The 24,605-nt window shown below is 39.2% G+C and overlaps 1 protein-coding gene across 3 annotated transcripts in view; it reads right to left on the bottom strand.

The window, feature by feature from the left end:
- Nucleotides 1-21,699: 21,699 nt before the first annotated feature.
- The window catches only part of LOC140716758 (baculoviral IAP repeat-containing protein 5.1-like), a 42,884-nt gene continuing 39,978 nt past the window's right edge, over nucleotides 21,700-24,605 (bottom strand). For all 3 annotated transcript variants that reach the window (XM_073029589.1, XM_073029588.1, XM_073029587.1), the window contains 2 exons: nucleotides 22,331-22,448; nucleotides 21,700-21,871 (listed from right to left, as the gene is read on the bottom strand). In XM_073029589.1, coding sequence (XP_072885690.1) covers nucleotides 21,776-21,871; nucleotides 22,331-22,448 — 214 coding nt within the window. In that variant the 3' untranslated portion in view covers nucleotides 21,700-21,775. The remainder of the gene's footprint in view (nucleotides 21,872-22,330; nucleotides 22,449-24,605) is intronic.

Raw genomic sequence — 24,605 nt, 5'->3', positions numbered from 1 at the left:
AGAAAGTCATGAGGCATTGGATCCTGGGAATCTTGGATGTGTAGATTCAGAATTGGCTTGCACACAGAAGGCAGAGATCTGGTGTTCCGCTATTCTTTGTGATTTTTATAAGTGATGAAGTGGAAGAGTGGATTATCAGTTTGCAGATGACACAAAGGTTTGATTGTATTGTGGGCAGGGTGGACATGTGTTGTAGGTTAAACCAAGACATTTTATGGGATGCAGAGCTGGGTTCTGAGGTGGCAAATGGCGTTCAATCCAAGGAAGTGTGAAGTGATTCACTTAGGAAAGACAAACCTGAAGGTAGAATGCAGATTTGCGGCAAAGGTTCTTGAGGAGGAAGAGGGGGATCTTGGAGTCCACATCCATAGATCCCTCAAAGCCGTAGTGCAAGTTGATAGGGTGGTTAAGAATACACATGTTGTGTTAGCCTTTATTGGGTGTGAGGATTGAGTTCATGAAGTAATGTTGCAATTCTACAAAACTGGTTAGACTACACTTGGAGTATCATGTTCCGTTCTAATCAGCTCATTCTAGAAAGGATGTGAAAGCTCAAGAGGGTGCAGAGGAGATTTACCATATGGAAGAAAAAGAAAACTGGAGGGCTATGTGAGGCAAATATTCAATTAATCTTGGAGTAGGTTAAAGGATCAGGACGACATTATGGACAAAAGGACCTGCACTGTGCTTTGTTCTACACTAGGTGGCCACTTTAATAGATACACCTACTCATTAATGCAAATATCTGATCAGCCAATCATGTGGCAGCAACACAATGTATAAAAACATGATAGAGAGATTCAGTTGTTGTTCTGACCAAACATCAGAATTGGGAAGAAATGGGGTCGAAGGACTTTGACTGTGGAATGATTGTTGGTGCCAGACAAGGTATTTCAAATTGATGATCTCCTGGGATTTTTAAGCACAATAGTCCCTAGAGCAGGGGTTCCTAACCTTTTTTTATGCCATCAACCAATACCATTAAGCAGGGGTTCGTGGACCCCAGGTTGGGGACCCCTGCTCTACAGTTTACAGAGAATGGTACAAAAAAACATGCCGTGAGCTGCAGTTCTGTGGGTGAAAATGCCTTATTAATGAGAGGACAGTGGAGATTGGCCAGAGTGTTTCAAACCGACAAGAAACAATAGGAACTCAAACAACCACACGTTACAACAGTGGTGTGCAGAAGAGCATCTCTGAATGCGCAACATGTCAAACCTTGAAGTGGATGGACTACAGCAGAAGACCATGAACATACACTCAGTGACCACTTTATCAGGTACAGAATGCTAGTAACATGGCTACTGAATGCACATGCAGTATGGTCACCTGTGTGGGCCTCAAAAGTGAATGTTTTGTAAAGTTCACCCCGCAACTCCTCACGATAAAGCTCACGCAAATCATTTTGGGATTGGAGAGGTGGGAAAGGCACTGTGCAGTCCATTGTGTATTAGGAGGAAGACTGCACGGTAGGAGGTGGGAAGATCAGTATACATCGAGATTTGGTGGAGTTTCACCATTGCCCGTGTCTGAATATATCCCAAGGTTGGTGGTTTGGGGAAGGAGTGGAGATGGGTGGAACAAGGGAGCCTTTGGATTTACCACAAGCCAAGTTTCTGGCTGTTTTGGAGAGGCAGCAGAGAGACAGTCTGTGACTGTTATTCTTTGCCAGTGTGGTCAGTGTTCCATTTTTTCCCATTGCTTTGAGAAGCCTCTTGCCTTATCTAAGTTTCACACCTCTGTAAAGTTTTATTTTCGGGTATGGATTGCAATTTGGATCTGGCTGCACCTCTTAGGCAGTGCAGAGTTACAATTCTGTTCCAAAGTTTAGCTTGCGTTGCTATAAACAAACTGCAAAACTTTCAACGTTCTAAAATCATCCAAAAGAGAATAAAGTCAAGCCTCAGTCACGCTGAAAACAACAGTGGTGCAAAATGCTTCCCAGCTTAAGGATGAGATGTAGTCATTCATACCTCTGTGCTTCGTCTCATTACAGTTGTTCATGTGCTGCGGTTCCCTTTCTGGCCGCTTGAACAAGTCTGCAGCGGCATCACATATTTCACTCACTATTGAACTCTTCAGATTGCATGTTTTGACTTTTAAAGTTAACAAAGAGAAGTTGCTCTCCTCACTGCTGGGCTGGTTTGTACAGGAATGGGGGGAAAACAGTATTCTGGTTGGAGAGGTGACAAATGGGAGACAGGCTGGAAACACCCAGGTACGGTGGATTTTACAACAAAGTGATCTGTCACCATCGGCTCACTTTGGATGTGATGCTAAACACATCTGACATCTCTCCATGGCAGTATTCAAACTCATCTGGCAGGGGAGTACAGGGTTATGGGTAACAAATAAGTTCAAAGTTCAATGTAAATTTATTATCAAATTGCATGTTATTGATATCGTACCTTACAATTCATTTTCTTGCAGGCATTTACAGATAAAATAAATGTTCATCAATCCTGCCTCTCAGGATCTTCTCTATCAACTTACCAACCACTGAGCAAGACTCAGTGGTCTATAATTTCTTGAGCTATCCCTACTCCCTTTCTTGAATAAGGGAACAACATCCGCAACTCTCCAATCCTCCGGAACCTCACCTGTCCCCATTGATGATGCAAAGATCATCACCAGAGGCTCAGCAATCTCCTCCCTCGCCTCCCACAGTAGCCTGGGGTACATCTCAGCTGGTCCCAGTGACATATCCAACTTGATGTTTTCCAAAAGCTCCAGCACATCCTCTTTCTTAATATCTATATGCTCAAGCTTTTCATTCTGCTGTAAGTCATCCCTACAATCGTCAAGATCCTTTTCCGTAGTGAATACTGAAGCAAAGTATTCATTAAGTACCTCAGCTATTTCCTCCGGTTTTATACACACTATCCCATTTCACACTTGATAGGCCCTATTCTCTCACCTCTTAACCTTTTGCTCTTCACAAACTTGTAGAATGCCTTGGGGTTTTCCTTAATGCTGCCGGCCAAGGCCTTCTCATGGCCCCTTCTGGCTCTCCTGTTTTCATTCTTAAGCTCCTTCCTGCTAGCCTTATAATCTTCTAGATCTCTATCATTACCTAGGTTTTTGAACCTTTTGTAAGCTCTTCTTTTCTTGACTAGATTTACAACAGCTTTTGTACACCACAGTTCCTGTACTTTACCATCCTTTCCGTTTCATTGGAACATACCTATGCAGAACACGCAAATATCCCCTGAACATTTGCCACATTTCTTCCATATGTTTCCCTTAGAACATCTGTTTCCAATTTATGCTTCCAAGTTCCTGCCTGATAGCCTCATATTTCCCCTTACCCCAATTAATCACTTTCCTTTTTTTAATTTATTTTTTATTGAAGTTCATCATCAAACATTTCCATAAGATGTATTTCAGATATTGTACATATATAATATAATCATATATATCACAAATCTCCACAAAGTATTTATCTGAGGTATACACTTATAGAAAAGAGTGGAGAGAAAAAACAAGCAAAAGGAAAGAACTATGTACAAGTAGGGAGTGATCTTTTTTTTAAACAACAGATTCATTGATTTGTGAGAATAAAATCAGGCCTATGAGGCATTATGTAGTTAAACCATTTTTCCCAGTATGAATCAAATTGTTCCAGCTTATGATTAACAGCTGCTGTTATCTTCTCCATTTTGTAAATGTCCATTGTAATTTCCATCCATGTATTTCAAGTTGGGCTCTCCTGTGATAACCATTTCCTAGTAAGATTCTTTTTACCAGCCACCAACAGTATATTCATTAAATATTTATCTCTTTTCAACCATTCTTGAGGTATATAACCAAAATATATGGTCTTACTCTCCAAGGGTATTTCACACTGAAAGATGTCTTGTAGGGCATTGTGTATCCCCCTCCAATAGTTTTTGATAACAGGGCAGTCCCAAAAAATATGATAATGGATTTGCATTATGATTTCTACAATTTCTCCAGCAAACAGGGAGGTTACTATCATAATGGGATTTCTGAGAGGGTGTAATAAAATATCTCATCAAGTTTTTCCATCCAAACTCCCTCCATTTCTGTGAACTGGTACACTTCCATTGATATCTCCATATTGTTGTCCATTCTTCCTCAGATATAATTATCCCTCCTTCCTTCCCCCACTTTGTTTTAATGTATGAAGTCGAATGTTTTAAGATTTGACAACCCCTTATACATTCTTGAAATGATTCTACTACCATTATCTGAATTATATGCTTTTCTAAAGAGCTCTATCAAGCTCTATCAATAATAGACTCAATCCTTGAACTGAGACTGAAAAAAGGAGTCGGGTTCCATCTTGCTTAATTTTTTTATATAAAGGCTGATAATTACATTCTGATAATTTTGCCAAGTCTTTTGGCATAATGATGCCCAAATATTTGAAAGACTCTGTGTGCCATGCCCAGGGGTATCGACTTTCAATTTCTCTTGGTGGGCTATAGTAATATGAAAGTAATTGGGTTTTATCTATGTTGATCTTGTATCCTGATAATTGACCATATTGTTCAAAGGATTGCATCAATTTAGGTAAAGAGTATGTTGGTTGCCCTAGATAGATCAAAATGTCATCCGCATAACAAGCCAATTTATGCTCTGTCCCTTTAATAGTAATTCCCCCCTGACGAATGAATTAAAAACTATAAGAACAGATATGACGAATGAATTAAAAGCTACAAGAATAGATTTGACAAATGAATTAAAAGCTATAAGAACAGATATAAAAAGGATGCAGAATACACTTGATAATGTGGTGAAAAACAAAAGAAGATGGAGAAGAAAGTTAAAGAGATGGAAGTAAAAATGGAAGAAAACACTGAAAAAATAGACAAAATAGAAAACGATAATCTTGTCTGGACAACAGAAAGAAAACGGATGTTTGAAAAAAATGGATGTGCTTGAGAACTCTAGTAGATGAAATAATATTAAAATTGTTGGTCTTATGGAAGGTACAGAGGGAGAAAATCCAATAAAATTCTTTCAAGAATGGATTCCGAAAATTTTGGAAATGAAAGAAGGAAGTCAAGTAATTGAAATTGAAAGAGCACACAGAGCTTTAAGACCAAGATCTCAACAAGATCAAAATCCAAGATCAATTTTGATAAAATGCTTCAGGTACCAAGATAAAGAAATGATCTTGAAGGCAGCTACTCAGGGTGCTAAAGAGAGAAATGGGCCATTGATGAGAGTTTTTTTTTATCCAGACATAAGTTACGATCTTCTGAAGAGGCGGAAATAATTTAATCCAGTGAAAAAATCTTTATGGGAAAAGGGCTATAAATTTTTATTGAGCTACCCAGCAAAATTGATAATTTTTTTGGAAAATGGAGAAAGAAGTTTTTTTGTTGACTACCAGAAAGCGGAGAAATTTGTACAAGAATTACCTGATGTTCATGAAGAGGACTAAAGAATTATAGAAATGAAATGGACTAATAATGAAGATTCAAACAAGGTTGGACGATGGACATTTATAAGGAAAAAATAGTCGAGGAGAATTAATTGGGAGTAGAGACATTAATTATTTTCTTTTTTTTTCTTCATTAATATTTTTTTTTCCTTTTGCGGGGGAGCTGGAGGAGCTCCTGATCGATGGCTGCGAGTTTCACGTGTACAATCATGGCGATTGCCATGACCCGTAAAATGGGGGGGGTAATGTTGTGTTCTTTTTATTCGCAACATTAGTGGGGGGGTATTTTGTTTTTTTTTCTTATATATTAGTTATCTTTTTTATATTTTTCTTCTTTTTTGCCTGGATGGTTGGGGAGAGACTCATAGCAACATGGAGAATTTTAAAGAGTTCCCAAGGTACTATGAATGATTAATTTGCTTAATTTATTAAGTTTTAATGTTAATGGAATTAATGGACCTGTGAAAAGAAAAAGAATTTTAACATATATTAAGAAAATGAAAGGAGACATAGCTTTTTTTTTTACAAGAAACGCATTTAACAGAAACAGAACATAAGAAATTAAAGAGAGATTGGGTTGGAAATGTTATTGCAGCTTCATTTAATTCAAATCGAGAGGAGTTGCAATTTTGGTTAATAAATCTTTACCAATTAAAATACAAAATGTAATAATTTATTCTGGGGGAGATATGTAATTATACATCGTCAAATTTTTTCAGAATTATGGACTTTTATGAACATTTATGCACCAAATGAAAACGATGCAAAATTCATACAAGAAGTTTTTTTGAAATTGGCTGATGCACATGATAAAATATTAATAGGTGGAGATTTTAATTTTTGTTTGGATCCAGTTTTGGATAGGTCAACTAAAGTTGCTACAAAATCAAAAGTAACAAAATTAACTTTATCATTAATGAAAGATTTAAACCTGATTGATATATGGAGAAAAATTAATCCAAGAGAAAGAGATTAATCATTTTATTCAAATAGACATAAAACTTACTCAAGGATTGATTTTTTTTTACTATCAAAAAATATTCAAGATAGAGTGAAAAGTGTGGAATATAAAGCAAGAATACTGTCAGATCATTCTCCCTTGATAATGACAATGATAATGATGGATAAGGAGGAATCGATTTATAGATGGAGATTTAATTCAATTCTATTAAAACGTCAAGATTTTTGTGATTTTATGAAAAAACAAATTCAATTTTTTTTGGATACAAATTTACATTCAGTAGAGGATAAAATTGTATTATGGGAAGCGATGAAAGCATATTTAAGGGGTCAGATTATAAGTTATACATCTAAATTTAAGAAGGAATACGCAGCAGAAATAGATCAGTTGGAAAAAGATGTTACAAAGTTAGAAAAAGAATCTCAAAGACACATGACAGAAGAAAAACGAAGACAACTTGTTAACAAAAAACTACAATATAATACACTCCAGACATATCATACAGAAAAAGTAATTATGAGAACTAACCAGAAATATTATGAATTAGGTGAAAGATCACATAAAATTCTTGCTTGGCAGTTGAAAACAGAACAGGTTTCTAAAACAATAAATGCAATTAGAACAAGTGTAAATAAGGTTACTTCTAAGCCTTTAGAAATTAATGAAACTTTAAAAAAAATTTACACTGAACTATATCAATCAGAATCAAAAAATAAGATTGCTGAGATAGATAAATTTTTATCACAAATAACCCTTCCAAAATTAAATTTGGAAGAACAGAAAGGATTAGATATGCCCTTTACATTAAAAGAGGTTGAAGAAGCTTTAGCATCACTTCAGAGTAATAAATCTCCAGGAGAAGATGGTTTTCCTCCTGAGTTTTATAAAAAATTTAAAGGTTTATTAATTCCTCCTTTTATGGAATTAATATATCAAGTGGAAAGAATGCATAAACTCCCACAATCTTTTTTAACAGCGATCATAACTGTACTGCCAAAAAAAGATAGAGATCCTTTAAAACCAGCATCATATAGGCCTATTTCTTTGTTGAATACAGATTATAAAATAATAGCAAAAATTTTATCTAATAAAACATCTAAATATTTACCAAAATTAATACATATGGACCAAACAGGTTTTATTAAAAATAGACAATCAATGGATAATATAACCCAGTTAATTAGTATAATTCATTTGGCACAAAAAAAGAGAGGAAATGAATGTGGCAGTTGCTTTGGATGCAGAAAAAGCATTTGATAGATTGGAATGGGATTTTTTATTTAAGGTATTGGAAAAATACGAATTAGGAAAATCTTTTATAAAATGGATAAAAATTTTAAATACTAATCCTCAAGCTAAGGTATTTACAAATGGTCAGATTTTAACACCATTTTGTTTAACGAGGTCAACTAGACAAGGCTGCCCATTATCATCTGCTTTATTTGTATTGGCAATAGAACCATTAGCTGAATTAATTAGAACAGATTCAGATATTGGGGGCTTTAGAGTTAATCAAGAAGAATATAAGATTAACTTATTTGCTGATGATGTTTTGATTTACTTAACAAACCCATTGCAATCTTTGCAAAGATTATCTTTTAGATTGGAAGAATATGGGAAAGTATCGGGTTACAAAGTAAATTGGGATAATAGTGAAATTTTACCCCTTACCAAGGGAAATTATAATCAATGTCGATTAGCAACTCAATTTCGATGGTCAATAAATGGGATAAAATATTTAGGTATTAGAGTTAATAATGATGTAAAAAATTTATATAAACAAAATTATTTGCCATTATTAAAAAAAGAGGATCTTGATAAATGGATGATGTTACCAATAATATTAATAGGTAGAGTTAATGCTGTAAAAATGAATATATTTCCTAGATTGCAATATTTATTTCAAACTTTACCAATACAATTACCTCAGAAGTTTTTTCAAGAACTGAATAAATATGTAAGGAAATTTCTTTGGAAAGGAAAGATGTCAAGAATATCATTGGAAAAATTGACATGTAAATTTGATTTAGGAGGGTTACAACTTCCAAACTTTAAGAATTATTATAAAGCAAATCAACTTAGATTTATTGCGTCTTTTTTTGATGAAGAAAAACCGGCATGGATTAGAATAGAATTAGATAAGATAGGAGAAAATATACCAGAAGATTTTATATATAAATGGGAATCCAAATGGATACGGGAAAAAAAGAATCTCCTATATTAAGACATTTGATTGATTTATGGAATAAGGTAAATATGGACGATGAGATAAAGAAATCTTTATTAGCAAAAAGGACTTTAATTCAAAATAGGTTTATTCCTTTTACAATGGATAATAAACTTTTACATAATTGGTTTCAAAAGGGGATTAAATATATAGGTGACTGTTTTGAAGAGGTATATTGATGTCGTTTGATCAATTAAAAAATAAATATAAAATATCAAATAACACTCTTTTCTGTTATTTTCAATTAAAAGCCTATTTACGAGAAAAGCTGGGACAAACAATGTTGATGCCAAAACCTAGTGAAATAGAAATATTAATTCAGAAAGGAAAAATTTTAAAAATTACATCTTGTATGTATAATTTGATTCAAAAGCAGACAATTAAATTAGGAATTCATAAATCAAGACAAAAATGGGAATCTGATCTGAATGTTAAAATTGATGGAAAAAATTGGTCAAGATTATGTTCTGATAGTATGAGAAATACACTAAATGTTCGACTTAGATTAATACAATATAATTTTTATATCAATTATATATAACACCACAGAAAATAAATAGATTAAATTCAAATATGTCTGACCAATGTTTTCGATGTAAACAAGAAATTGGTACTTTTTTACATTCTACTTGGTCTTGTTTTAAAATCCAACCATTTTGGATTAATTTAAGACTTTTATTGGAACAAATTACTGGAGTACAACTCCCACATAGTCCATTATTATTTTTATTAGGAGACATTGAAGGGACAATAACAAAATTTAAATTGAATAAGTATCAGAAAAAATTTATAAAAATTGCATTGGCAGTAGCCAAAAAAGTTATCGCAGTTACTTGGAAATCTGATTTAAATTTAACTATGGATCATTGGAATAATGAAATACATAGTTGTATTCCACTTGAAAAAATTACGTATAATCTAAGAAATGAATATGATATATTTTTGAAAATTTGGTCCCCATACTTACAAAAGATAGGATTAGATACATAGGTCCTTTGAAGATAAAATTATAGTAATTGGGGAAAGTGAAAATAAATATCAAAATTATTTTGAACTCCATGGAGCATGTGGGGATCCTCCGATATCCAGGCAATCTTTCTTTTCTTTCTTTTTTTTCTTTCTTTAGATAAGGGTTAAGGGGAGGGGGGGAGGGTTAATATCATTTTTCTTACTATTTTATCACCACATTTATTCTTTGTAATCTCTAAAATTTAATAAATAAAATTTTAAAAAATAGTAATTCCCCTGATATCTTCATTTTGTCTGATGTATTGAGCTAACGGTACCAGATATAACGCGAAGAGTAGTGGTGACCATACACAACCCTGTCTCGTGCCTCTTTCTAGGGTAAGACTATTTGATAAATATCCATTGATTTTAATCCTAGCAGTAGGATTGTCATATAGTGTCTGTATAGTTTTAATAATTGTGTCTTGGAAACCAAATCTATGTAAAACTCTGTAAAGAAAATTCCAATTAACCAAATCAAATGCTTTTTCAGCGTCCACGCTTATCACTGTTGCTTCAATTTTTATTTTTTTTGCATATGATCCATAATGTGAAGTGCCCTTCGTATATTGTCTTGTGTCTGGCGTTGTCGTATAAAACCTGCCTGATCATTACATATCAGTATGGGTAGAAACTCCTCTAATCGTTTGGCCACGATGAAGGTAAATAACCTATAATCTACATTAAGAACGGATATTGGTCTAAATGACCCGCATTCCATTTTATCCTTGCCTTCTTTCTGTATAGCTGAGATTATTGCTTCCTTCCAACTGAGTGGCATTTGGGCCTTTTTTTAGAGCCCAGTTCAGTGTGGGGAGTAAAACAGGAATTAACTCATTTTTAAATTTTTTGTACCACTCTGCTGTATACCCATCTGATCCTGGTGACTTGCTTAATTTAAGCCTACTAATTGCAGTTTTTAATTCAATTTCAGTTATGTCAGCAGTCATCGTTCTATTTTGTTCTTCGCTTAAAGTGGGTAACTCTAGAGAATTCAAGGTGGTGTCAATTTGGGTTATGCTTCCCCCTGGAACTTTGGAATATAGAGTTTTGTAAAACACTTCAAAAGCTTCTTGAATTTCACTTAAATTATTTTTTTTTATCATTTTCATTCTTAGGTCCCTAATTCTATGAATTGTATTTTCTGCTTTTTTTTTCCAGTTTCCACGCCAGTATTTTCATAGATTTCGATCCACTTTCATAATGTCTCTGTTTCAGAAACATTAAGTTTTTCCTGATTTCTTGCACAGCCAAATTATTTATTTCATTCTTAATTCTTTTAATTTCCCCTAATGTATCCTGTAAAAATTCAATTTGTGTTTTTTCTCTAGTTCCTTCAGCCTATTTTGTAATTCCTCTAACGTTTTATTCCTTATATGAAGATATCGCTATAATTTTCCCTCTTAAGACCGCCTTCAGATTATCCCATAAAATGGGAGGTGAAACCTCTCCATTATCATTAAATTCTAAGTAGAGACCAATTTCTTTTTTAATTTGTTCCTTAAAGTACGGATCATTGAGTAGACTTGAATTTAGTTTCCAAATAGTATTCTTTGGTTGTAGGTCAAAATCAACAGATAAATATATAGATGCATGGTCACTTACATCTATTGTCCCAATTCCACAGGTGTTTATTTTGTCTTTTCCAAATGTTATGAAACAGTCTATTCTTGTATATACAGAATGGGGAGCAGAATAATGTGTGTAATCCCTTCTGTCAGGGAATAGGTCCCTCCATATATCAATTAAACCAACATCCTCAAAAAGTGTATTAACTTTCTTATGTAAAGATTTTGTTTCATAGGTTTTTCTATTGGAAGAGCCTAAGTTTGGTTGTAATTGTAAATTTAAGTCTCCCCCACATATCAGGAGACCTTTTGTTTCCGTTACCATAATATCAGTAATTTTCTGAAAGAAACCAATATCATTTCCCGGGGCTGTGTATATATTCAATAGAGTAACTGAATTGCGGTCTATATTCCTCCTTACCAGAATATATCTGCCCTCTTTATCTCCCATTTCGAATACTTTTTCAAAATTTAGCTTACTTGAGATAAGAATAGCAACTCCTCTCCTATGTCCTGATTTATATGAGGAGAAAAACAGATTAGTGAAGCTCATTCTCTTTAGTTTTTTATGCTCATTATCACTTAAATGAGTTTCCTGTAAATATACTACATGGGCTTGTTCTTTTTTTTCAATTTTGGATAAAATTCTCTTACGTTTGATTGGATTTAATAGCCAATTTACATTAAAAGAAATGAATTTTACCTTGTCCTTAGCCATCTGTATTTATCTGTCACTATATCATTGAAATTAGAATAAAACTTAATCGATCTATTCCCTGAACAAATAAGAACCAAGAAATGCAAATAATAACAAAAATGGCAACAAACGTGTGATTCCAAGGCTGAGGTCTCCAGTAGATGACCCTGCGTTGAGCTAGAGGAAATGTCTAGCTGTGGGGGATAACCCCTCCTACTTGTGAGTTGAGGGCCCCCATTGCAGTATTCATAAAAGTCAGTGAACAAATCCATTACACAGAAGAGATTTCCCTGTGTACTCCTCCTATACATGTATACACATTTGTACATATATATGCACATGCACAAATATATATATATATATATATATATATATATATATATATATATACACACACACACACATTACACTCATATATATATTCTCATTTTGGTGGGGAAAAAGGAGTAAGTGAGTGAATGAAGAATAATTAAGTACGGTAATATAAAATCCACATTATAATAAGTATTTCTCGAGATAGGTATATCACCGTGTACTTTTGCTTCCATTTAGCTTCTCAACATTTTTAAAGTTAGCCAAACCTTGTGGCTCTTCTGAAGGGCATGAGGACTGTCTTTGGGAAACTCCCCATCTCTTCCTGATATATTTCTCTCGGCCTCCTCCCGTCTTCTGCCTTCTCAATTCTCGCATTACTTCCCAAGCGGTGCGGGATAATTCCTCAGTCAGGCTTTCCCTCGTTTTGATTATGCTGACGGGCAACCCTCTGGCCTTCATGTCTGTAGTCACCTCTTCCACTGTCTGGTACAACCGTGTCCAGTTGTCATAAAACACTCGAAGTTTAGCAGGGTACAGAGTTTGAAATCTAATCTTATTTTGCTTTAGTACTCGCTTTTCTTCAGGGTATTCTTTGCGTTTCTGGAGGACTGCAGGGGGGAATCTTGGTCGAAATATATTAATTTATCCTCTAAAAACACTCTCTTCTTACCCCAGGCCCTTCGTAGAATCTCTGCCTTGATGCTGAAGGAATTTAATTATTACTGAGCGTGGCTTTCTATCCTGGGTATGTTTTGGGACTAACGCGCGGTGGGCTCTTTCGACTTCCAGCTTCATAGCTGGGGGAAGATCCAGCGCGTCCCGCAGTAACTTTCCGACAAACTTCGTCATAGACGAGCCCTCCGCTCCTTCTGGAACGTTGTAGATTCTGATATTTTTCCACTGTGATCTCCCCTCCAGGTCAAGCAGTTTACCTTCTTGGTGATGTATGTTTTTTATTGTCTTACTCAGTATCCGTTCCACGTTTTGAACGTGATCTTCCACCTTCTCAATTCCAGTCTCTGCCACCTCTATTTTTTGATTGACGCTGGCGAGCTCTGCCTTAATATCACGGAGCTGCTGCTTTATATCTTTCTGGACCTCCATTATTTCTGTCAGGATTTCGAAGATATTCACCGCTTCGTCTGAATGAGGCCCAGCGTCCGCCTTGCTAGCACGCGGTCGGGTAGGAGATCCGCTCGCTGCACTCCTCTCGGATGCAGGCTCCGCAGTGTCGCTTTTTTTATTTCCATTCTTTTTCCCCATTCTTGTCCCTCTTTTCAGTTCAAATATTTTTCAAAAAATATTTTATTTGATGGGTTAACAGGGCTTAATACTCATTTTTCCGGAGGAGCTAGTGACTTAAGCTGCCATTCTCAACGATGACGTCACCGGGAAAACCAATTAATCACTTTCCTAACTTGTCTACTCCTATCCCTCTCCAATGCTTTGGTAATGGAGATAGAATTGTGATCACCATCTCCAAAATGCTCTCCCTCTGAGAGACTCGACACCTGACCAGGTTCATTTCCCAATACTAGATCAGGTACAACTTCTCTTCTTGTAGGCTTATCTACATATTGTGTCAAGAAACCTTCCTGAACACACCTAACAAACTCCACCCCATCTAAACCCCTCACTCTAAGGAGATGCTAATCTATATTTGGGAAATTAAAAGCTCCCACCACAACAACCCTTTCCAGAATCTGTCACCCTATCTGCTCCTCAATGTCCCTGTTACTATTGGGTGGTCTATAAAAAAGGAAGGAGGTAGAGGAGCCTTTGGACCCACACCACCTTGTTCAGGAATAGTTATTAGCCCTCAACTATCAGGCTCTTGAACCAGAGGGGACAATTTATTATGCATTTATTATTATTAATGGCATGTACTGTTTTACTCAGTGAAATGACTGTACTGTCCTATCGATTGGCAGGCAGGTACATGCATATTTGACATGCCATTGATGTGCTAAACTATCACTTGACAGGCTGTCACCTTCTGGATCTCCATCAGTCTTTTGCACTGTTTAGTTTTGTAATAGTTGTGTCTTGCACTGTACTGCCGCCATCAAACAATGAATTTAATGACATGTCAATAAGAAACCTGATCCTGATGTATGGCAATTGGATGAACCAAACTGGCAAAGCTCTCATTGACAAAACGATAGAATGCACCAGTGATCGACTCCTAGAGGTGAATGTCACAGAGCCTACCCAGGAACAGATCATCTGAAATTTGGTGTTACCTTTAAGACATTTGGCTCATTAAGTCTGCTCTGCTATGCCATCATGGCTGATGATTTATTGCCCCTCTCAACCCCATTCTTCTGCTTTCTCCCTGTAACCTTTAACACCCTTACTAATCAAGAACCTATCAACCTCTGTTTTAAATATATCCGATGACTTCACCTCCAAAGCTATCTGTGGCAAGTAATTCCAGAGTCACCACCCTCTGGCTAAAGAGATTAAAGAATCCCAGCTCTCATCCATGCCAGGTCTTCACAATTCCCTCTGACCTTCCCGAGGCAGAACGTTCACTTTGTCTCCCTGCACCTGCCATGACATTAAACTCTTTTTCCGTCACCTCCATTCCTACTTCTTTGATAAGGACTCTCCACCCCACACCGATTACCCCTTCTCCCATTTTCAGCCCTCCTCCTCTTCCTGGCCACCCCTCCGGTCTGGATCTTTTCATTGCAAACGGTAGGCGAGACATCAAACATCTTGACTTTAACACACTTCTCCCCGATTCTAATCTTACTCCCTCTGAATGTGCTGCTCGCCACTCTCATCCCACTTCAACATCAAACCTGCCAACAACAGGGGTGCTGTAGTAGTCTGCTGGACTGAGGCCTGGTGACACCTCTTACTTGCCCCCTGAACCAGACCCCACTGAGGAGCACCAGGCCATTGTCTCCTGCACCATTGCTGACCGTATTAACTCCAAGGATCTCCCATCCACAGCCACCAACCTCAGTTTCCTTACCTCACACTTCCGGTTTCCAACTCCTACCCAAGGTCCACAAACCTGCTTGTCCAGGTAGACCCATTGTTTCTGATTGCTCCTACCCCACCAAACTTATCTGCATACTTCCACTCCGTTTTATTCCATGCCCCAGTTCAGTCCCTTCCCACCTACATCTGTGGCACTTCACAGGCTCTGGATCTTTTCAGCAATCAAGTTCCCTGGCCCCCATCGTCTTATTTTTACTATGGATGATCACTCCAATTTTTCCTACGCTACATCAACAACTGCATTAGTGCAGCTTTCTGCACCCATGCAAGCTCATCAACTTTGCCTCCAACTTCACCCTACCCTCAAATTCACCTGTCCATTTCCAACACCTCCCTCCCCTTTCTCCATCTCTGGAGACAGTCTATCTACAGATAACCCACTGACTCTCACAGCTACATGGCATGCCTCTTCCCAACATTACTTGTAAATAAAAAAAAACACCACCCCTTCTCTCATCTCCTCCATCTCTGCCCCATCTGCTCTCAGGATGAGGCATTTCATTCCAAAATTGAGATGTCCTTTCTTTGAAGGGGCTTTCCTGCCTCCACCATCAACACTACCCTCACCTGCATCTTTTACTTTTTGTGCATATCTGCCTCAACCCCATCCTCCCACCACCAGGGGTAGGATTCCTCTTGTCCTCAGCTACCACCCCACTAGCCTCCACATCCAGCACATAATTCTCGTAACTTCCACCATCTTCAACAGGATCTCACCGCCAGGCATCTCTCTCCCTCTTTCTTCCCCCCCACCCCCAACCCCAACCCCCAGTTTCCACAGGGATCACCCCCCCCACATGACTCCCTTGTCCATTCATCCCTCCCCACTGATCTTCCTCCTAGAACTTATCCTTGCAAGCAGAACAAGTGCTACACCATCTCCCTACTATTCAGGGCCTTAAAAAGTCCTTCCAGGTGTGACACTTCACCTGCTAGCCCACTGGGGTCATTTACTGTATCCAGTGCTCTGTGTGGCCTACTGTATATTGGTGAGATCCATTGATTGGGAGACCACTTCACCTTCAGTCTGTCTGTCAGAGAAAGTGTGGTGAACTACATATACCTGTCTGGACTGCTCCTGTGGCTCCTCCCACAGACCCCTGTATAAAGGCGATTGAGGCCTGTGCCCAGCCTCATTCTCCAGGATGTAGTGTTGTTCATTCTTCCAGTCAATAAAAGCCGATATCTCGCTTCTTATGTCTCAGAGTGAGTTTTTGATGGTGCATCAGAAAGCAGGATCTCCCACTGGCTGCCCACTTCAATTCTACTTCCCATTCTGACATTTCAGTCCATGGCCACCTCAACTGTTGTGATGAGGCCCCACTCAGGTTGGAGGAGCAACACCTTATATTTCCCCTGGGTAGCCTCCAACCTGATGGCATGAACATGGATTTCTCAAACTTCTGGTAATTGCCCCCCACCCCCTCCACCATTCCCCTCTCCCCTTTCTTCCATGGTCTTCTGTCCTCCATTAGATTTCCCCCTTCTCCAGTCTTTCTCTTCCACCAATCAACTTTCCAGCTTTTTACTTCACCCCTTCCCCTCTCCCAGTTTAACTCATTACCTGCCACCTTGTAATTCCTCTGACTTCAGGACTGGAAAGGAAGGCAAGAAGGATCTCAGCCTGAAACATCAACTGTTTACTCTTCCACAGATGCTGCCTGGCCTGCTGAGTTCCTCCAGCATTTTGTGTTGCTTTGGATTTCCAGCATCCACAGGTTTTCTCATGTGAAAGAAATTCATTCTCATCTGTTCTAAAGGGATATCCTTTATTGAGGTTGGTGCCCTCTGGTTCTCGATTCCTGTACTGTAGGAAACATACTCTCCATATCCACACTATCAAGGCCTTCCAATTTGATAGATTTCAATGAGATCCCCATGATTAGTTATGAGTGGTATACTGTAGATAGGATAAATGCAAGCAGGCTTTTTCCACTGAAGTTGGGTGAGATGAGAACTAGAGGTCATAGGTTAAGGGTGAAAGATGAAATGTTTAAGGGGAACTTCTTCACTCAGAGGGTAGTGAGAGTGTGGGATGAACTGCCAATGGAAGTGGTGGATACAGGTTTGATTTGAACATTTAAGAGAAATTTGGATGAATAAATGGATGGGAGGCTATCATTTAAAAAACCCACTATACTTTTATTCCTTCTTCCAAAGTGCATGACCATACATTTCTGGACATTATTCCATCTGCACTTTTTGCCCATTCTCCTCATCTGTCTTAAAGACTTCTAGACATTCCACCTATCTTTGTATTGTCCGCAAACTTATCCAAAGCCTGATCCACTGTTCCTCCAGCAACACCTCCGTTGCGACACATTTGTAAAGCCACTGTATCAAGCCACATTCTTCTGGCTTGGTTCTGTCAGTTAATTTAATTCATGTTGCCAGCTGATACAGATATTGAAAACAAAATAAAGCATCTGAGACAATTCCCATTGTGGGAGCACTACTTTAAAATGCATTTGTATACACCCAGCAGCACTCACTCTGGGTATAGCTCAAGGCTAGCCTATCCACTGGTTGAGATGTTGTCGGGGACAACTCCAGATGCCTTTGGACTTGCTCCTGATAAAAATCTCAACCAGCAGAAAGACCAAATCAGTAGACAATTTGAGCAGCTGAAAGGCATAAAATTCAAGGGACATCATTTAGACAGGTTTAAAGTATTTTAAAAAATTGCTCCGATGCCCCTGCTTTTCCTCCACCTTAACCAGCTTTGTTAATGCACTCCTTCCCCAGGAGCCATCACTTGACAACTGACTTATAAAGAAGCAAGCCTGCGCCAAGATCCATCTGCACCTGAATTCATCTACTATATTTTGTTCTCTTGATGTGGCCTCCTCTAACAAAAGCAATGCCACATCAAGCCTGGGCAACCTGAAAGACTGGCACTCTGTATCCCACCTCATTCCCTCAACAACCTAAACGTCCTCCCTCCTCCACAAGGAAAAGCACCGACTAGAACACCATTTTGCCAGCAGGATAGTGTGAACTCTGATTTTCCCCAATTTCGGGTTTCTCTTTCTTCCTCTTACAATCCACGTGTCCACCAGGTTCGTACTCTGTTACATTCCCAACTAAAATCCAGGAATACTGAAAGCAGTTTGAAGTGTTACAAGCGTGACCTGCTGAGTTCTTCCGGCAGATTAACTGTTGCTGGTGATACAAGTGGTGCTTGAAGGCAGAGAAAGGCTGCAATTGATTGGCCTGCAGTTTCTCACGATATCCCAACTCCAACATCCTGTGGAGACAATTGAACCTACCCATTTCAGAGCTTCAAGAGACATCGCACCCCACATTTACCTCGGGCCCCTCTCACTTACCACTGAATACAGTACGATATAACAATTACAGCACAGAAACAGGCCATCTCGGCCCTTCTAGTCCGTGCTGAATGCTTACTCTCACCTAGTCCCACCGACCTGCACTCAGCCCATAATCCCCCATTCCTTTCCTGTCCATATACTTATCTTTTTTTAAAAAAAGACAATATCAAACCTGCCTCTACCACTTCTACTGGAAGCTCGTTCCACACGGCTACCACTCTGAGTAAAGTTACCCCTCGTGTTACCGCTAAACTTTTGCCCCTCTCAACTCATGTCCCCTTGTTTGAATCTCCCCTACTCTCAATGAAAAAAGCCTATCCATGTCAACTCTATATCCCCCTCAATTTTAAATACCTCTATCAAATCCCCTGCAACCTTCTACACTCCAAAGAATAAAGACCTAACTTGATCAACCTTTCTCTGTAACTTAGGTGGTGAAACCCAGGTAACATTCTAGTAAATCTTTTCGGTACTCTCTCTATTTTGTTGACATCTTTCCTATAATTTGGTGACCAGAACTGTGCACAATACTCCAAATTTGGTCTTACCAATGCCTTGTACAATTTTAACATTACACCCCAACTCCTATACTCAATGCTCTGATTTATAAAGGCCAGCATACCAAAAGCTTTCTTCACCACCCTATCCACATGAGATTCCACCTTCAGGGAACTATGCACCATTATTCCTAGATCACTCTGTTCTACTGCATTCTTCAATGCCCAACCGTTAACCATGTATGTCCTATTTGGATTAGTCCTACCAAAATGTAGCACCTCATGCTTATCAGCATTAAACTCCATCTGCCATCGTTCAGCCCACTCTTCTAACGGGCCTAAATCTCTCTGCAAGCCTTGAAAACCTACTTCATTATGCACAACACCACCTTAGTATCATCTGCATACTTACTAATCCAATTTGTAAAGGGTGCAGAATTTCATGAAAAGAACACTTCACTACAACCAACTGTTAAGCAAGGGGGTGGATCGATCATGCTTTGGGCTTGTGTTGCAGCCAGTGGCATGGGGAACATTTCGCTGGTAGAGGGAAGAATGAATTCAATTAAATACCAGCAAATTCTGCAAGCAAACATCACACCATCTGTAAAAAAGCTGAAAATGAAAAGAGGATGGCTTCTACAACAGGATAATGATCCTAAACACACCTCAAAATCCACAATGGACTACAAGAGGCGCAAGCTGAAGGTTTTGCCATGGCCCAACCTAAACATCATCAAAAATCTGTGGATAGACCTCAAAAGAGCAGTGCATGCAAGACAGCCCAAGAATCTTACAGAACTAGAAGCCTTTTGCAAGGAAGAATGGGCAAAAATCCCCCAAACAAGAATTGAACGACTCTTAGCTGGCTACAGGAAGCGTTTTCTAGCTGTGATACTTGCCAAAGGGGGTGTTACCAAGTACTGATCATGCAGGGTGCCCAAACGTTTGCTTCAGGCCCTTTTCCTTTTTTTGAAACTATAAAAGATGGAAATAAAAAAGTAATCTTGCTTAAAATATTAAAGAAATATGTCATTTTTAACTTTATGCCTTTTGGAAATCAGGTAATCTTTTACCCACTTAACTATTCACAGTAACAGAAGTTTTGACCAGGGGTGCCCAAACTTTTGCATACCACTGTACAACTGTTTCCCGGGTGCTTCACCAGTCGCAGCTTTATGGGAAAGAGGCAAAGAGAAAGCCACTGTTTAAAAACTCACATGAAATCTCAGCTAGAGTTTGCCAGAAGGCATGTGAGACACCCTGAAGTCACCTAGAAGGTTCTATGGACTGATGAAAATTGAGCTTCTTAGCCATCACACCAAACGCTGTGTTTTGCGCAAGCCGAACACTGCACATTATCAAAAAGACAGCATCCCTACCGTGATGCATGGTGGTGGCTGCATCATGATTCACTGCAGCAGGCCCTGGAAGGCTGTGAAGCTAGAGGGTAAAATGAATGCAGCAAAATACAGGGAAAGCTTGATGCAGTCTGCAAGAGAACTGTGACCTCTGAGAAGATCTGTTTTCCAGCAAGACAATGATCCCAGGTGTAGAGCCAATGCTACATAGGAATAGCTTAAAAACAAAGCTATGTCCTGGAGCAGCCAAGTCAGAGGCCAGCCCTCAATCCAATTGAGAATGTGTGGTTGGACTTGAAAAGGGCTGTTCACTCACGATCCCCGTGCAATCTGACAGAGCTTGAGCAGTTTTGTAAAGAACAGGGAAATTTTGCAGTGTCCAGATGTGCAAAGCTGATAGAGACCTAGCCACACAGACTCAAGGCTGTAATTGCTGGTTCATCTATTAATAGGTTCATCTATTATATACACTGACTTGAGGTGGGTAAATACTTGTGCAAGCTATGTGTTTTTATTTGTAATTTAAATAAATCACTTGTAGAGATTTGTCTTCACCTTGACGTGAAAGACTTCTGTTGATCAATGTCAAAAAAAGCCAAATTAAATCCACTGTGAAACATAGAAACCCTACAGCACAATACAGGCCCTTCGGCCCACAAAGTTGTGCCAAACATGGCCCTACCTTAAATTACTAGGCTTACCCACAGCCCTCTACTTTTCTAAGCTCCATGTACCTATCCAAAAGTCTCTTAAAAGTTGTAAACTAAAACATGAAAACTTCTGGGGCTGTGGGGGGGGGAAATACTTTTTATAGACACTATACATGGGCTTTTGAGAGGTATGGTCTGGGTGCAGATCAGATTGGCATGGACTAGACATGTACTGTGCGCTCTACATTTGACTAAGATGCAGTACCAAACTAACCATGTGGAGACATGGGTTTGTGCAAACCTATTCGGTAGACGGAATGACATACCGATATCTTTAACATCTCACATTGGAAACTATGAAGGTGAGCAGATACTAATTTTCTATAAGCAGTCTGCATGAACCCGTAATGGCAAATGATGTTGACATGGCATGCTTCCTCTCTCCACCACCCCGAGGAAAAGGAATTGGAACTGCAGTACTGCGCAGTTGACATGCTCAGTTCAGGAAGATTGGGGAAAGCAAGCAGTTATTAACCATTTCCTCAGGGAGCTTAAATCCCAGGACAGAATCAGCTCATTTCAACAATAAACCCCTCTCTTGCAAAGTTTAATCTATTAAACTGTTGCAACAAATGAAAACTTTCCAAAGCAACCACAGTAAAATGCATACAACTTTATTATCAACAGTTAATGTCCGGTGCGGTCCGTTCCAGCTCAGCACTTCAATAAGGGAGTTACAGGTCAGCTCCAGTCAGCTTTCCCAAGACTTTCACTCTTGCAGCTTTCACCGACTCTCGGTAGATGCTGACTTGCTCCGAAGCAATTTTTTTCTAGGGAAAAGAAACGGCATCAAACCTTTCATGGATTGCGGCCTCCTGGGCAGAGACTGGATCAAGCAGATACAGACAACCATACACCTCTCTCTCTACAGCTTCAACAACCTGATTACAGAAAGCTCCTGCAACTTAGAACTTTTATTTATTGACATACAGCGTGGAACAAGCCCTTCAAACCACGCCACCCAGCAACCCCCAATCTAATCCCAGCCTAATCATGGGACGATTTACAATGACCAGTTAACCTACCAACCAGGAGGCCTTTAGACTATGGGAGGAAACCAGAACACACGGAAGAAACTTGTGTGGTCGCAGGGAGGATGCACAAACTTTGTACGTGCAGAGGCAGGAAATGATCCTGGTTGCTAGTAACAGTGTGTGCTAACCACTACTCGACAGTGCCACCCGACATTTAGAATGCCAAAGGCCAAGTAAATAGATTGACCCTCTCACCAGGTACAACTTCAGCCAGTCCATCTCCAGCTTGAAGAAGTCTTCCACTGTCAGATCCAATACATCCATTTTCAGTGCCAGGAATTCACAAGATGGAGAGTGACTTTGGTGTACTGCCCTTTTGGCAAGTTCAGAGGAAGAATTGAAATAAAACAAGACAATTAGCCAGAGCTCACCATGAGCCATCTCATTAACACAGCAAGCAGCCATTTGCAGTCACCACACAGAACAAATCAATACCAGACCATATTAGAATAGTGTTGATTTGTCCATTTTATCCCATCCACAGTTGACATATATTGAGATGCAAAGAACCACTGATTGCATTGCTACACATCCGAACGTCACTGTTTGCAAGGAGGAAAACAACTGAGCACTCAGGAGACAAAGCAGGAAGAGGCCCAACTGCAAGTTGGAATCAGAATAAACTGTGCTGCCTGGCCAGTTTATTCCTCCCCTGTTACAGGCCATGTTATAGTCAATAACCTACAGTGCCCTGATACTGAAAGTACTTACACAATTCATTTGAGAGCCTCGCTGCCTTCATCCCCTCACTCAGCCAGCTAGCTCCAAATTCAAAGTCCCTCTCCCCCCCACCCCCCCCCCCGCCATACCTCCTCCCACTTACCTTAAACGCAAGTTTATGGACATTTGCCTAGGGGAAAATAGTAACTAGATTCCTGGTAGTTTTGTACATCTTCCAGTTCCCCAGCCTTCCCACTTCAAAATCCCATCCAGACAACATCCTGCAGGATCTCCTCTGCGCCCTCTCCCATGCAATCTCATCCTTCCTCTGGTGAGAGCAGAGCTGGACACAGGAACCCAGTTGTAGCCCAATGACCACTTGATGCGTGTGTACTTGCTTCCCTTCTCTCGAGCTCCATACTAACTACCTATTCTACCCATGCTGCCACCTTCAATGATCCTGTCCAGCAGTACTTCAAGATTCCACTTGTATACATCCTGCAACTTGGGTCCCCAAACATACACCACCCCTTTGGTGCTGAAGGGAAGGAGGAATACAAGATGAAGCCTAGTAGCTGGGACAGAGAATACAACACCAAGGAGTTTACGGTACAGCTCCTCAAAACAGTGATAGTATATTATTGATCTTATTGAAACGTATAAAATTCTAAAGGGATTGGACAGGCTAGATGCAGGAAGATTGTTTCCGATGTTGGGGAAGTTCAGAATGAGGGGTCACAGTTTAAGGATAAAGGGGAAGCCTTTTAGGACCGAGATGAGGAAAAACTCCTTCACACAGAGAGTGGTGAATCTGTGGAATTCTCTGCCACAGGAAACAGTTGAGGCCGGTTCATTGGCTATATTTAAGAGGAAGTTAGATATGGCCCTTGTGGCTAAAGGGATCAGGGGGTATGGAGAGAAAGCAGGTACAGGGTTCTGAGTTGGATTATCAGCCACGATCATACTGAATGGTGGTGCAGGCTCGAAGGGCCGAATGGCCTACTCCTGCACCTATTTTCTATGTTTCTATAACAATGTATCACAGCTTTTCAACATTATTGAGGTGGGGATAGGAATGAGGCAATTTGTTGTATTTTTTAAAAAATCACTTTGCCAATCAAGTAGTTGGCAGATCTTTCAAGACTGGTAGAACAGGTAAATGATAGATGAAAGTTAGTGCAGAAAATGGGAGGGGCATTGTGATTCAATGTCACTGGCAAGGCACAGAACTACTGAGATTTAATAATCACCAAAGTGATTATGCCAAGTGCTCCAAGCACCAGCCAGACATCTACTGAAGCAAGTCGTCTGTGGAACCAGAATCATACAGAACATTATTGGTTATGATACAGTGGGAAAAGCTTTTTACACACCATAATGAGGTGTTCCAGAAAGTGTAATGCATGCAGACAAGATGCAAGGGCTACAGCAAGGTACAGTAGATTGAAAGACTGAAACAGTGTCTAGCCACAAACCTGCTAAGTGAGATAGAAGTTGCCCATGTGAATATACAACCCTTTTATCTCCTGCCCAGTGGAAAGGAGCAGAGAGCAAACAGGGGTGAGAGCCCTGAATTACATTGGCTGCTTTCGCCAAGGCAATGGGAAGTTAAGACTGAGTCAGTGGAGGAGAGTACAGGACAGATTTGTGTGCATTGGGATTGGGGAAACTCAGGAGCAGAAAACCCAAATAAGAGAGAAAAGTTAATTATCTGAAACACACTGTCCAGAAGGGTAGATGAAACAATTCTTATCAGCTTTGAGGCATAGCTGCAATGGGTGAAGAAAGGAAAACAAGTTAATTGGATGAC

The sequence above is a fragment of the Hemitrygon akajei genome, chromosome 26, assembly GCF_048418815.1.
Source record: "Hemitrygon akajei chromosome 26, sHemAka1.3, whole genome shotgun sequence".
NCBI classification, from domain to species: Eukaryota; Metazoa; Chordata; class Chondrichthyes; order Myliobatiformes; family Dasyatidae; genus Hemitrygon; species Hemitrygon akajei.
Note: the sequence above shows the minus strand (reverse complement) of the source record. Positions and strands in the feature narration are given on the sequence as shown.